Source organism: Bos javanicus, chromosome 21 (assembly GCF_032452875.1).
Source record: "Bos javanicus breed banteng chromosome 21, ARS-OSU_banteng_1.0, whole genome shotgun sequence".
Lineage (NCBI taxonomy): Eukaryota > Metazoa > Chordata > Mammalia > Artiodactyla > Bovidae > Bos > Bos javanicus.
In genome coordinates this window covers 54,928,511-54,942,357 of record NC_083888.1, presented here as the reverse complement: position 1 = coordinate 54,942,357, position 13,847 = coordinate 54,928,511, and the positions used below count along the sequence as shown (strand labels likewise).

The following is a 13,847-nucleotide window of genomic DNA, read 5'->3' as shown; positions in this document are numbered from 1 at the left end:
TGACGGTCTGAGTTGGATTTTCTTTTCCTTTTCTTTCTTTCAAATCTGAGCAGAGTGGGGATCTGAAACGACCACTGCTACAGCAGCTACAGCAGCAGGGGTGGGATAAGTCTGTCCCCTAAGACTAGATCCTAGGGAGCATCACCATGAGTTCTGTATAATGAACTTAGACTCCTGTGACTTTTTCTAAGGACCTCAAGACTTTTACAGTGCTCCAGAAGCAATAGGTGAATTCAGTGGCGCCAGCAGTAGACAGCACTGTCAGACGCTGGACTAAGTACGGTTAACAGAAACCAGAGCTGAGGTACCGGAGAGACTGTTGAGATCACACAGCAGTACTTATTTTGTACACCCCTCTCCCCCTAGAAAAGACTATTTCAATTTATATTTTAACAACAAAATATTATTTTCTTATCAATTCACCTTTTGTTTTTACTTTATGGAGTAAGAAAAAGAGAGCCTGATGAACTTAAAAGATGCAAGAAAGAAACTGATCCTGAGAATGAAAAGCTTCAGAAAATAGAATTCCAAGATCAACCAAACAGCCTTGGAAGGGACCAGGAAAAGAATCTCTTTAACTAAGAGTTCTAACAGATGCCTCCAAAAGGTGAACGTGGCAGAGACCAACACTTAGCTGTAGAAACACTGCCCCCTAGGGTCATCCTCTTCACCAGGAAGACGAAAGCTGTAGGAAAACGCTGGCTGTCCTGGCTGAGAGCCGTTGGAAGCAGGCAGAAGTGTGAAGGGCGAGTGTGGGGTCCGCGGCCCAAGCTCTGCAACACTTACAGCCGCTCACACACAAGAACTTGTTTTCATCTCAGGGAGAGAGTTCCAAGTCATGTGGGGCTGGAGGACGTAGGTAGATGGTCCGTGGACAGATTGCTGGGGCGCGCAGAACAGAGAGTCACGTGCAGGTCTGCTTTGCCCTAGTGTGTCCTCTGAGGTGGCAGAACCATATCCATGTACAGAATATAACAGCCATGGAATAAACAGAGTTCTTTTTTAAGGTGGGTATTACGAAATTTTAAACGCCCTTTTATCTAGACCAAGGGTCGGCAAACTTCTTCTGTAAAGTGCCAGGTAGTAAATATTTTTAAATTTTGGTTTTGAAGGCCATACTCTGTGGCAACTACTCTACTCTGCTGTCTGAGCACAAAAACAGCCACAGGTAATACATAAAGGAGCAAGGCTCTGTTCCAATAGAATTTTTATTTATAAAACAGATGGTGAGTTTGAATTTGGCCCACAGGCCAGAATTTGCCTACCCCGATCTAGACAACAGAACTGTTTCTTACCAGTGTGTGAGCAGGAGGGCCAGCTCTGCTGTGATTTCTGACAGGTAGAGATCCAGGATCATTTCCCAGTAGAGACGCTGGGCTTGCTTGTTTAAAGGGTGCTCGAACAACCAACCAGCAAAGAGATGCCTGATGCCACGATGAGCAAGATCAAGTACTGTAATGCTAATATGCAGCCAGAATCGAAGCCTGGAAGAGGAGAGCCTGTCTGACCATTTCCATACCAGCAACAATTTGGGCAGAATTACAAACATCTGTTTTCCAAGTGACAAGACAAAAACTGAGGGAGATCCTAGTAAAGATTAGGGATCACTCAGAACCAGATAGCCACTGCCACTTGTCATCTACACAGGAAAGGCTTTACTAGCAGAGGACTTGAGTGAAAAGTAGACTCAAAGACGACAAGGCTGTCAGGAGACACGGGGCTGGTTTTACCCTGGATATCTACTGTCTTATGCAACATAGCAGATTACCTTTTAGTGTAGTGTTCCTACCTCAGTCTGTAGAATATGGTGTTTCTATGCAGTGAGTGATAGACTCAACTCTGACCTTTCATATTCACATTAACGGAAGATGCAGTATTCCATATCTTGGTATGTTACTTGTATCTAGAGTTCCAACGGTACAATAGTCCACACCACTTCCAACAGAGGGATTTGCTTTCTGAACAGAAACTTGTGGATTATATTTCTCCACAGCTTATCCCACCTACAAAATACAGATAGAAAAGTCTCCTTCAATTTGCTTTTCACATAATGCTTGAACAACAAACCTCCTCTGTTGGTGACTAGTCTTTTTTGCTATCTCCCCCATCATCAAAAGTTGTTCACGTTTTTTAACCTAGCTTTACTGTGTTCCACTACGTCTATTTTCTCTCAAAATTAGTTTGATCTCATTGTAGAAAAAGCAATGGTTTCCATAGCTTCATCTATCAGAGGAAATAAAACTTACTGAAGAATAGTGTACTGCATCTTTAAGCAGTAGAAGGTAAACTACCTGCAAATGTGAATTTCTTAGTTTCATTAAAATATATATATAGTTGTTAACCTTTCATGTGCCAAAAATTCTAAGTTACATTTTCCTTCAAAGCAATGTACCTTTTTCTACATATGCAGTATGTAGTTAGCATAAAATCACTGGTGCCATGAAAATTATTTTTAAACTTAAATAAATATTTAAATATCACAGAAGAGAGTGGACTCTTTTTTTTCTTTTTAACTGACAGCCGGTCTCACTTTCTCCTCCTTAAAGTTAACAGCCCATAGATAAGAGGACACCAGTGGGGTTTACATAGCTGACTGCTGTCTGTGACTGAAGTTATTTAAAAGAATCACTTTGCTTAGAGTCATCTACTATCTTTATTCCTGGCCCCCCCCAGATAAATACTATTAAGAACTTAGGGACATGTGTATACCCATGGCTGATTCATGTTGAGGTTTGATAGAAAACAACAAAATTCTGTACCAGCAATTATCCTTCAATTAAAAAATATTTTTTAAAAAAAAAGAACTTAGAAGCTGTAAGTGTGGAATGATTTTAAATATGAATTGGACCTCGTTTTTCTGATGAGGAAAAAACAAATTATTTCCCCAAGGTTACATAGTCTTAGAGCCCAGAGGAGAACCTAGACGGTCCAACTTCTGAACTGGTATTAAGCCTGGAGTAAGAAAAAGAACAGAAAACACCTCCTATAGAGGGAACAGGATGACCTCCCCACCACAGTGACAAACCTCATACTCACAAGTCCTTTCAGCATCCATTCCTTTAATGCTATCTCATCTCATTCTGTAACCGCTCTATGACTACAGGCTGGTAATGGTCTTCTAAACTCCATGAGCATAAAAGGTGAAACTAAGGTCCACTGTGCTACTTATTACCCTATCTTGTTTTCAATTCTACCTGTCCTCCAACCCTCCATTCTGCCACTAGATCTTCCGAAAGCAGTTACCTCATTTTAAGAGATTCCTATTAGCTTTAAAATGATATCCAGTGTCCTGTCCCCAGTGAAGTTTTTTTTTTTTCTAATCGACAAAAATCTTTGCTTAAAGTGAGCTGAAGAGGAAAAAGCATGAGAACCACTGGATGAGAGTGGGTTCCCATGATGCTACAGAGTCACAGCTGCTGCCCTTGGATAACTGATGAGGACTCACCTGTGTGCACATCCTTTCAGGGCCCCTGTCCGTTGGGGTTCCTCAGCCACCACCACGCTGCTGCACCTGAACACATTTGCTTTCAGCTCCTGAACAGGATTCCTCTATACACCCCTACCACCTGCTGATGGAGTGGAGTAAGACACCCCAAAGATACTTACAAAACATTTCCTCACATAGATTCTATTTTAGGAAAACATATATTAAGATGTTTTATTTCTCACTCTGGGTAACTGTACTAAATGTTACCTTCCTCACAAAATTCCACCTTTTCATTTGAAAAGTCAAACACAGCCAAATGAACCAGAATTATGGGTCTATGCTGTCTTAGATTGGCCATCAGTGAAGTGAAAGTCGCTCAGTTGTGTCCGACTCTTTGCAACCCCGTGGACTATACAGTCCATAGAATTAATTCTCTAGGCCAGAATACTGGAGTGGGTAGCCTTTCCCCTCTCCAGGGGATCTTCCCAACCCAGGGATCAAACCCAGGTCTCCTGCATTGCAGGTGGATTCTTAACCAGCTGAGCCACAAGGGAAGCCCAACTCTGTATTAAAAAGGAAAAACAAAACAAATCAGAAGGGACAGCCTAACAAATGAGATGCCTAAGTTTCTGGAATCTGAAGACAGAGGGCATCTATTTTTTCCTTCAAGTTTGATACAGAAGGCACTTCTCTGCCCTCCTCCTCGTCCCCTGGATGAGGAAATATTTAAATCTTTGAACCACAGCCCTAAAGCTCTCTGCTTTCCTGGAGAAGTGCCTTTGCAAAATCTCTGTGGAAAGGTAACTCAAAAGCCAGAATACTAAAACAGGTCTTAAGCAATTAAGATCAGTCCTTAATCATTTGCAGTTTCTCTTAGTCTGACCAAGTCTCCATTCACCCCATAGAGATCATCTCCATCCTCCTTAATGTCACATTAAAAAAAAAAGTAGGCATCGCAAAGAAAATAACACCAGTAGAATTCAGGGCTTACATGGTTATGAGATATTATAAAGGCCAACACACACAAAAGGTTTATCTGGGAAGGAGAGAGAGCAAACATAACATACACAGAATGACAGAAGCCACATGGCTTTAAGCAAGTCTCTGGGAAAAGTGCCTTTCACAACAGAATACAGTTTAAGGATGTCGTAAGGGAACAGTTGTCCTTTATGTGCTTTCTAGATTTAAACAGCTGTTTCATTGTAGAGCTTACCATGAAGAAACAAGCCCCCTACTCACTCTCCTTCCTGCACTGCCTCAAGAAGACAGAACTCTTGAATGGATATCAATAGCACAGCTTATGAAGCTTCAATGGCAAGAGACCACAAAAGTGAGAACCATCAAGAATTTTTTAACATTTATAGCAGAAGCCAGGTAATTACCACGAAGTATTCAAGGCTTAAATGACAGTACTAATTTGATTAAGAGTAGTTTTCAACATGTTAAGAAAAAGAACAATTCCCACAGAACCAGCCACGACTAGAACCTATAAAATTAAGTGATGTGGAAAAGGGAAAGGGAGCCTAAAGTCTTTATTTAACTATTTCCAGAACAGTTTATAACATACCTCAACCTCACACAGGGCTCCCCAGGTGGCACCAATGCAGGAGACATAAGAGGTGCGAGTTCTAGTTCGATCCCTGGGTCAGGAAGATCCCTTGGAGGAGAAAATGGCAACCCACTCCAGTATTCTTGCTGAGAGAATCCCATGGACAGAGGAGCCTGGCAGGCTACAGTCCACGGGGTCACAAAGAGTCTGACAGAATTGAGCATTTAAGCACATGCACCGATGCAACTTCACACAGCCTTACTTTGTGTTTCATAAATGAATATTTCCACCTTGCTTATCAATTCCTGTATTCCAGCACCAAGAAAACAGAGAAACCCTATTCCTTATAAATACCCACAACCTTTTAATCAGCTTCAAAACTTGTTTAGTCTTTAATTACAGAGAAGGAAATTATTGAAGCAAAACGTTGGAGGAACTTCCCTGGTGGTCCAGTGGTTAAGACACTGCTCTCAATGCAGGGGTCCAGGTTCAATCCCTGGCCAGGGAACTGGATCCCACATACTGCAGCTAAAGATCCTGTGTATTGCAACAAAGACCGAGGATCCTGCATGCCACAACTAAGACATGGCCTGGCCACATGCATAAATAAATATTAAAAAGAAAAAAATGTTATTCAAGGAAATTACACACATCACTTTATTTCTGTGACATACAATTCTGAAAAAATCGTATTTCCTCTTAGAAGTCAGGCATATTGCTGAAACTATTTAGAACAGTCTTTCAGTAGTCGTTTGGCAATGAAGAACAACAGAAAAAGTTGCATCAATAATAACACACAGTACTCTCTGTCGCTGATTTAGTAGGGTCCAACAGACACATTCAAGTTGCCACAGCTTCTGAAAACAAGTATTTTTAATGAATACACGCCAGAAATGGTATTCCATAACACTTTCCCAGGCTACTAAATCTCCTCTGGAGAGTTTAAAAGACAAGGACACATAAAGCTGGCCAGGACCTTCTAGGGTAGGAGCTCTTCTTTAACCATGACCCACAGTACCACAGTAATAAAGAAATACATTTTACATCATAAAATACATGTGCATGTACACCTACAGCTATGTATGCATATGGAACTAAGTTTCACAAAAGAATATTTGTTCTAATTATGTTTGCTATTCTTTACTATTCATCTCCTTTTCATTTTTTTAGACACTGGTCATGGTCACTTAACTCACATCAACAGCTACAACCCAGTCTGGGAAACATTGGTCTGACGGTAATCTCATGCTGGGTGACAGGGGTTAGTATATTCCCACCCTGTGCCTACAAGCCCTGGGACTTCCTGGCTGTGTCTCAGGAGCCACGGAGAGGAGTAAGGAGAAGGTCAACACAGGGACCCAGGCCCTGCCCAAGTGAACCACAGCTTCTCAGCAATTATCTTGGGATTTCATGTAAGATTTAATGTAGAGGCAAGGGGGAAAAAGTGCTCAGTTTAAAAAATTAAGTTTCAAAATCACTCAGATGAGATAACCTTTCAGGATCCCTTCCAGTGTATATAAGTCTAGAAATAAATATGTATTTCAAACTGTAAAATAAACCACAAATCTATATATGACTATAGAATCAAGGAGACAAAAACAACCAAAACACTGATCACTCAAAGCTTTGTAATTTATAATGCTAGAATTTCTCAACATTCGGCCTGGTTAAAAGTGCTGAAAGCATCACAGTCTCCCCCCAGTGCCCTCCACATCCTACAGAAGCACCTTCAAGGCCTCTGTCTTCCTAAGAGTACATTCTGCTCATAATTCTTATTTACAAAGCAAGTTTATATTCGCTAAATAGTACATATTACCAAGCAAACAGACTAAGCCACACGATTACTAGGCTCCTTAGACAGATTAATTTGAACAAATTGGTGTTTCCAAACCCAAAACTCCACAACTTTCTTAATTCATAAAAACATGTACCCTCCCACTGGAATTACCTCCAGCCAAAATATACCGAGTTGGGTGCATAGCATTGATGGAACACACAGAGGCAAGGCATTCTCCACCCAGGAAAGAGTGCACCCACTTTCCTGTCTCGTGGAAGACCTCCACCCGCCGCGGCTGGGCCATGCTGCCAACGACGATACAGTCTTCCTGCTTAGGGTCCCACACGGCCTGGAACCTGGTCAGCCATCGCCCGGTGATGGTGTTGTGCCTAATGAAAAAACAATTTTTTTGAAAGACAGTGTTAAGTAACTCAGAATAGCATGGGCAGAGGGTAAAGATGGCACTGCTCCTAAATGCTGGTTTTCGCTGCCAAGTTTCAAGTTACTGAGTCATCAATGACCTAATCTTATCCTTCCTACAAGACTGAAACCTGGGAGACAGATGATGTCTGCATTTTTGAATCCACAGTGCTGAGTGCAGTGGTTTGTGCTCAGTGGATGGTCACTGAACACACTGAAATGGCAACATTTTTGTTCAGCTTCCTCAGTGCACGCCCCTCCTTTTTTTTAACACATGCAAATACAAGACCTAGAATAAAGGAATATACAATCTAAGTTATTGCGATTTAACAGAATCTATTTCCCATATTTGTATTCCCCTAATAACCAAACCCTGCAATCGTTTTATATAGTCTATACAACCTTAAGGTAAAAAGTACTTTGGAGGCTCAAAGAAAAAAATCACAAGGGAAATTAGAAGATATCTGTACACAAATAAAAATACAACTACCAAAATCTATGGGATGCTATGAAAGCAATACTAAGAGGGAAATTTTTAACAGTAAACATCAAAAAAGAAGAAAGATATCAAAATCAACAATCTAACTACATCTCAAGGAACTAGAGAAAGAAGAATAATCAAAACCAAAACTCAGCAGAAGGAAGGAAATAATAAAGATTAAAGATAAAAGAATTAGAGAATACAAAAACAATAGAAAAAATAAACTGAGTTGGTTTTTTTAAGAGAACAAAACTGGCAAGCTAGATTAAGAAAATAGAAAGTGCAAATAACTAAAATAAGAAATGAAAGTAGGACATTACAACTTATGTTACAGAGAGAAAAAGGGTTATAATACTATGAACAATCATACACCAATAAACTGGACAATCCAGAAGAAATGAACACATTCCCAAACACATAAAATTTACCAAGACTGAATCATAAAGAAACAGAAAATCTAACTAGAACTGTAACTAGTAAGGGGATTAAAATAATAACCAAAAACTTCCCATCAAAGAAAGCCCCTGACCAGATGGCTTCACTAAAGATTTCTACGTAACACTGAAGTAAGAATTAACACCAAATGCTCCTCAAACTCTTCCAAAAAACTGAAGAGGAAGGAACACATCCTAACTTATTCTATGAGGCAAACACTTCTAATACCAAAGCCAGACAAAGACCCTACTGGGAGAAAAAAAAACAAAAAGCCCTACAGACAAATATTCCTGATGAATACTGGTGTAAAATTCTCAACAAAATACCAGCAAAAAAATTCAAACAGCACATTATAAGGGTTATATACCATAACTAAGTTGAATTTATACCTGGAATGCAAGGAAGGTTCAAAACACAAAACCTAACTAATTGACATACCACATAAACAGAATGAAGGACAAAAATCATAAGATCCTCTCAACTGGTACTGAATAACCATCTGACAAAATTCAATACCCTTTCAAGATAAACACTCAACAAACCAGGAACAGACAGAAACTATCTCAATATAATAAAATAAGGGTCATATATTAAAGGCCCACAGCTAACGTTATACTCAATGATGAAAGACTGAAAGCTTTTCCTGTAAGATCTGGTAAAAAGCAATGATGCCTTTCTTGCCATCTAGTCAACATATTTAACACTGGAAATTTGGTAGAAGTTAGAAAACTGGGTAGGAACTACACACACACACACACACACACACAGTTAAAACTAAATCTCAGCAAATTTGCAGGATATAATCAACACACAAAAATCAGTTGCATTTCTACGTACTAACAATGACCAATCCAGAAAGGAAAATAAGAAAACAACTCCAGGACTCCCCTGGTGGTCCAGTGGTCAAGAATCCACCTGCCAGTGCAGGGCACAGGGGCTCGATTCCTGGTCTGGGAAGATTACACACGCCATGGGGCAACAAAGAACGTGCACCACGGCTACGGAGCTTGTGCTCTGGAACCCGTGCTCCTCAACAAGAGAAGCTACCATAAGAAGAAGCCCATGTGCCACAGTGAAGGGTAGCTCCTGCTTACCACAACTGGAGAAAGTCTGCACACGGCAACAAAAACCCAGCATAGTCAAAAGTAAATAAATATATTTCTTTAAATCCCATTTATAATAATATCAACAAGAATAAAATATTTTGGAATAAATTTAACCGAAGATATGAAAGATTTGTACACTGAAAACTACAAAGCATTACTAAAACAAATAAAAGACACAAATAAGACACAAACAAATAAAGACACAAATAAATTATCTGTGGATTGGAAGACTCAATATTGTTAAAATGTCTGTACTACCCAAAGTGATCTATAGAATTCAACCAATGCAATCAATCCCAAGGGCATGTTTTACAGAAATAGAAAAAAAAATCCTAAAATTAATATGAAAGCTCAAGAGATTACAAACAGCCAAAATAATCTTTAAAGAGAAGAACAAAGTTGGGGGCCTCATATATCCTGATTTCAAAATATACTAGACAAAGCAACAGAAACCATGACAGCATGGTACTGGTATAAAGACAGATGCTACGGACCAGTGGGACAGAATAGAGCCTATAAGGAAACTCTCACGTTCCCGGTCAAATGATACTTAACAAGGGTGCCAAGACCACAAAATGGGGAAAGGAGAGTCCCTCTGCTGGCAAAACTAGATATCCACATGCAAAAGAATAATATTGGACAGTAACCCTGATGGCTCAGTGATGAAGAATCTGCCTGCAATGTAGGAGATGGGGGTTTGATCCCTGGGTCGGGAAGATCCCCTGGAGGAGAAAATGGCAACCCACTCCAGTATTCTTGCCTGGAAAATCCCATGGACAGAGAAGCCTGGCGGGCTACAGTCCATGAGGTTGCAAGAGTCACAGATGATGCAGTGACTAAACCAGCATAACCTTATGCTGCTGCTGCTGCTAAGTCACTTTAATCGTGTCCAACTCTGTGCGACCCCATAGACAACAGCCCACCAGGCTCCCCCGTCCCTGGGATTCTCCAGGCAAGAACACTGGAGTGGGCTGCCATTTCCTTCTCCAATGCATGAAAGTGAAAAGTGAAAGTGAAGTCACTCAGTCGTGTCCAACTCCTAGTGACCTCATGGACTGCAGCCTACCAGGCTCCTCCGTCCATAGGATTTTCCAGGCAAGAGTACTGGAGTGGGGTGCCATTGCCTTCTCCAAGCATAACCTTATACTATATACTAAAATCAACTCAAAGTTGATTAAAGACCTATACCTAAGACTTGGAACTCTTAATAAAACATAGAAGGGGAAAGTTTCAGTACACTGGATTTAGCAATGATTTTTTGGATATGACACCAAAAGTACAGGCAACCAAAGCAAAAATAGACAAATCTACATCATACTTATAAACTGTGCAAAGGAAACAATCAACAGACTGAAAAGGCAACCCACAAAATGGTAGAAAGCATGTGAAAATCATATATTTGATAAGGGACCAGTATGCAGAATATGTAAGGAATTCCTGTAACTCAACAACAAAAATGATGTAATTCAAAAATAAGCAAAAGACCTAAATAGACAATTCTCCAAAGAAGATAGACAAATGGTCAATAAGCATATGAAAAGATGTTTATCATCACTAATCGTTAGAGAAATGCAAATCAGAATCACAATGATATATTACCTCACAATCATCAGCATAAGTATTGATACATATAAAGAGAAATTAGAACTGTAGTGCACTCCTGGAATGTAAAATGGTTTGGCAGCTATGGGAAAACAGTATAGAGGTTCATCAAAAAATTGAAAATAGAATTATCAGATGATCCATTAAAATCTCCTTTCTGGGTATTATCCAAAAGAATTCAAAATAGGATCTTGAAGAGATACCTTTACATCCATTTGTTCACTGTAGCCTTTTTCACAATAGTCAAGAGGTAGAAACAACCCAAATGTCAATCAAGAGGTGAATGGATAAAGAAAATATGGCATATACATGCAATGGAATTATTACGCAGCCTTTAAAAAGGGAGAAGATCCTGTTACATGCCAGAACATGGATGAACATCAAGGACATTATGCTAAGTGAAATAAACCCATCACAAAAAAACAAATACTATATGATTTCACTCATATGAAATACCTAAAGTAGTAAAAATCATAGAAACGCAAACTAGACAGATGGCTGCCACAATCTGGAAAAGAGGGAGGGAGGAATTAATGTCTTATGGGCCAGGTTCAGTTTTGCAAGATAGAAAATTCTAGAACTCTGTTGCACAACGTGATCACACCTAATGCTACTGAACTGTATACATATAAATAAGGTGGCTGACTTACTGTTAGGTGTTTATAATCACAACTAAAAATAAGGTAAAAAACCATTTAGATATATGTGGGGCTCTTCACTGCTCTCCAAAACAAAAAACAAAGCACTGCCCTTTTATTCTCTGCATTGCAACACCACCAACAGCCCTTTCTTATTAAAGAAGGATGAACAATGGAGAGCCTCATTTCCCACTGCCATTCAATGACCGTATCTCTACTGACCCCAGAATCATCACCCTAGATAATTTTTTAAAAATACACACTAGAAGTCAATAAACTATAGTTAATAAAGTTTGAAAAAGGAAACGAAGAGGGGAAATTCTGTGAAAAAGAAAATAAGCATATTAAATATAGTCTCTCCAGTGTTCTTGCCTGGAGAATCCCAGGGACAGAGGAGCCTAGTGGGCTGCCGTCTCTGGGGTCGCACAGAGTCGGACACGACCGAAGCGACTTAGCAGCAGCAGCAGCTACAGATTATAAAACTCATGAAGCAACAGTTAACATATATATTGCATACCCTGTCCCCAACTTTATAAATGCTGATAAAGAAGTATGTGTAGGAAGCAGACATTGAGTAAAGTTTGATGTAAAATACATATATTAAAAGTAGCAAATGCAAAAGGAGGATACCCAAACAAAGAAATAGGAAGATGCGGAAGCTAAGCCCAGAACAAACAGGCACAAATAAAGAGTGCTTCAGTTAGCCTCACGAGCAGGTCAGTCTCAATATGGTAACATGACTAATTCAGTTTTTGAATAAAGTCATTCACCTTAACCAAAAATAACCACTCAGAGGCGGAGAACAGCTACAGACTAAAAGAGACAGAACCTCTTTGTAGACACAGGCAACCTGGAAGCAAGAACTCTTCCGGATGGGATAGGAACAAGTAACCAGGAACACTGTAATATAAAATCAGACCTATACATCTCTTCGATAATCAGATGTCTAATGTATGCAGTCCAACAAAGAGCTCATAGTAATCCAGGGTCCACATTATTTGGCATATGGGCACTGACCTGATGGTGGTAAGAAGAGGAATCTTCGAGGATATACAGCTGCTGTCAAAGATTCTGCAAAATAAACAGCAAGAATAAAGAAGCACACTCTTTTTATTATTTCTTGAGATTTTTCTGAAATATCATCAGGGTATTTAACAAGCTTTTCATTGGTTTATGATAATGGTTGTTGTTTTAAAACATATAGGATCAGGTTCTAACAAACCTCAGCTAGCTAATATATTTATAAATGTTACAAAGAATATCGTAAAATTCAGTTCTTAGAGTTTAGTATGTAAACTAAACACTATTATTCCAAACTTAAGTGTACATTCTACAGTGATAATCCAGACTCTATAATCAGATCCACAGTAATATAGGTCACACATAACGGATGTTGTCTGAAAATGCACAAATAACCTAAAAGTGCAGGCATGTATCACGAGCAATTTGCCTATGAGACTCATCGACTGAAGGCGTCCTACCATCACTTCCAGGCTCTGGCAAGACTGACTGGCCAGCAACTAAGGGGAGGAACTCTGTGGGGCAACTGCAGGAGCTCAGAAGCCTCCACTAGGCACCCTGGCAGAAAGTAGCCATGTCATCACCACCTCACCCTTCTCCTTGTGCCTAGCTATCCCACTGCCATTTCTTGGCACTAGAACTCTAATGAGATTACCAGAAAGCCAAATCACAAGAGTAAAGTCTGCAGTGCAAATGAACAGGAATGGGACAAGTTAAGTGGTCCTTAAGACAAAGAAAACTGCATGGGTGGAAAGGGGACACTGGGCTGTCATTGCCCAGTGATGAAATTTCTTAATGTACTACCTGGTAATGCTCACAGACTTTACTAGGAAATAACAGGGCACCTGTCACACACTATAAACCATGTTCTTCCCAATATATGGGTCTAAACAGAAATTAGGTGATTTTCTAGAGCCCAGCCCACAGTATACATTCAACAGATACTTGTTGAGTGAATAATGAACACATTCCAAAATCACTTAAGGTAAAAGTCTCATAAATTGAGAACTGCTTGCAATGTTAAGCAAAATTGTGGATTTTAGAAGAGAACAAAATTATTTCCTTCATTGTTGCGTTAACATTCTCCACATTTTTAAAAACTGGCATTATTTTCTATTTTTGTTCAACTGGCTTATACTACATTTTAAAATCTATTTTTAGGTAGTAGCTATAGAACGGTACCAAAGCTAAAATCATAAAATTTTATCCAGTAGTTTGTACAGAGACCCAGTTTTTGCTATCTTTTCTGCCTGCCCATGGCTAAGGGCTCTGAAACTTCAATTCAGCACTTGATTTGTGGGAGGGATCCCACTATCCCCAAAGTAAGAGCTTCTTCCTATGCTAAAATTATCTTCTGTCCAAGATATCACACAGAAGGGCTTCCCTGGTAGC

The 13,847-nt window shown here is 39.7% G+C and overlaps 2 protein-coding genes across 8 annotated transcripts in view; one reads left to right on the top strand and one right to left on the bottom strand.

The window, feature by feature from the left end:
- The window catches only part of FRMD5 (FERM domain containing 5), a 321,311-nt gene extending 321,092 nt beyond the window's left edge, over positions 1 to 219 (top strand). The window contains exon 15 of the mRNA XM_061395081.1: positions 54 to 219. Within this exon, the coding sequence (XP_061251065.1) occupies positions 54 to 122 (69 nt within the window). The 3' untranslated portion in view covers positions 123 to 219. The remainder of the gene's footprint in view (positions 1 to 53) is intronic.
- A 5,396-nt stretch (positions 220 to 5,615) lies between these two features.
- Positions 5,616 to 13,847, bottom strand: part of WDR76 (WD repeat domain 76) — a 54,528-nt gene continuing 46,296 nt past the window's right edge. For all 7 annotated transcript variants that reach the window (XM_061395070.1, XM_061395071.1, XM_061395066.1 and 4 more), the window contains 2 exons: positions 12,453 to 12,506; positions 5,616 to 7,142 (listed from right to left, as the gene is read on the bottom strand). In XM_061395070.1, the coding sequence (XP_061251054.1) occupies positions 6,887 to 7,142; positions 12,453 to 12,506 (310 nt within the window). In that variant the 3' untranslated portion in view covers positions 5,616 to 6,886. The remainder of the gene's footprint in view (positions 7,143 to 12,452; positions 12,507 to 13,847) is intronic.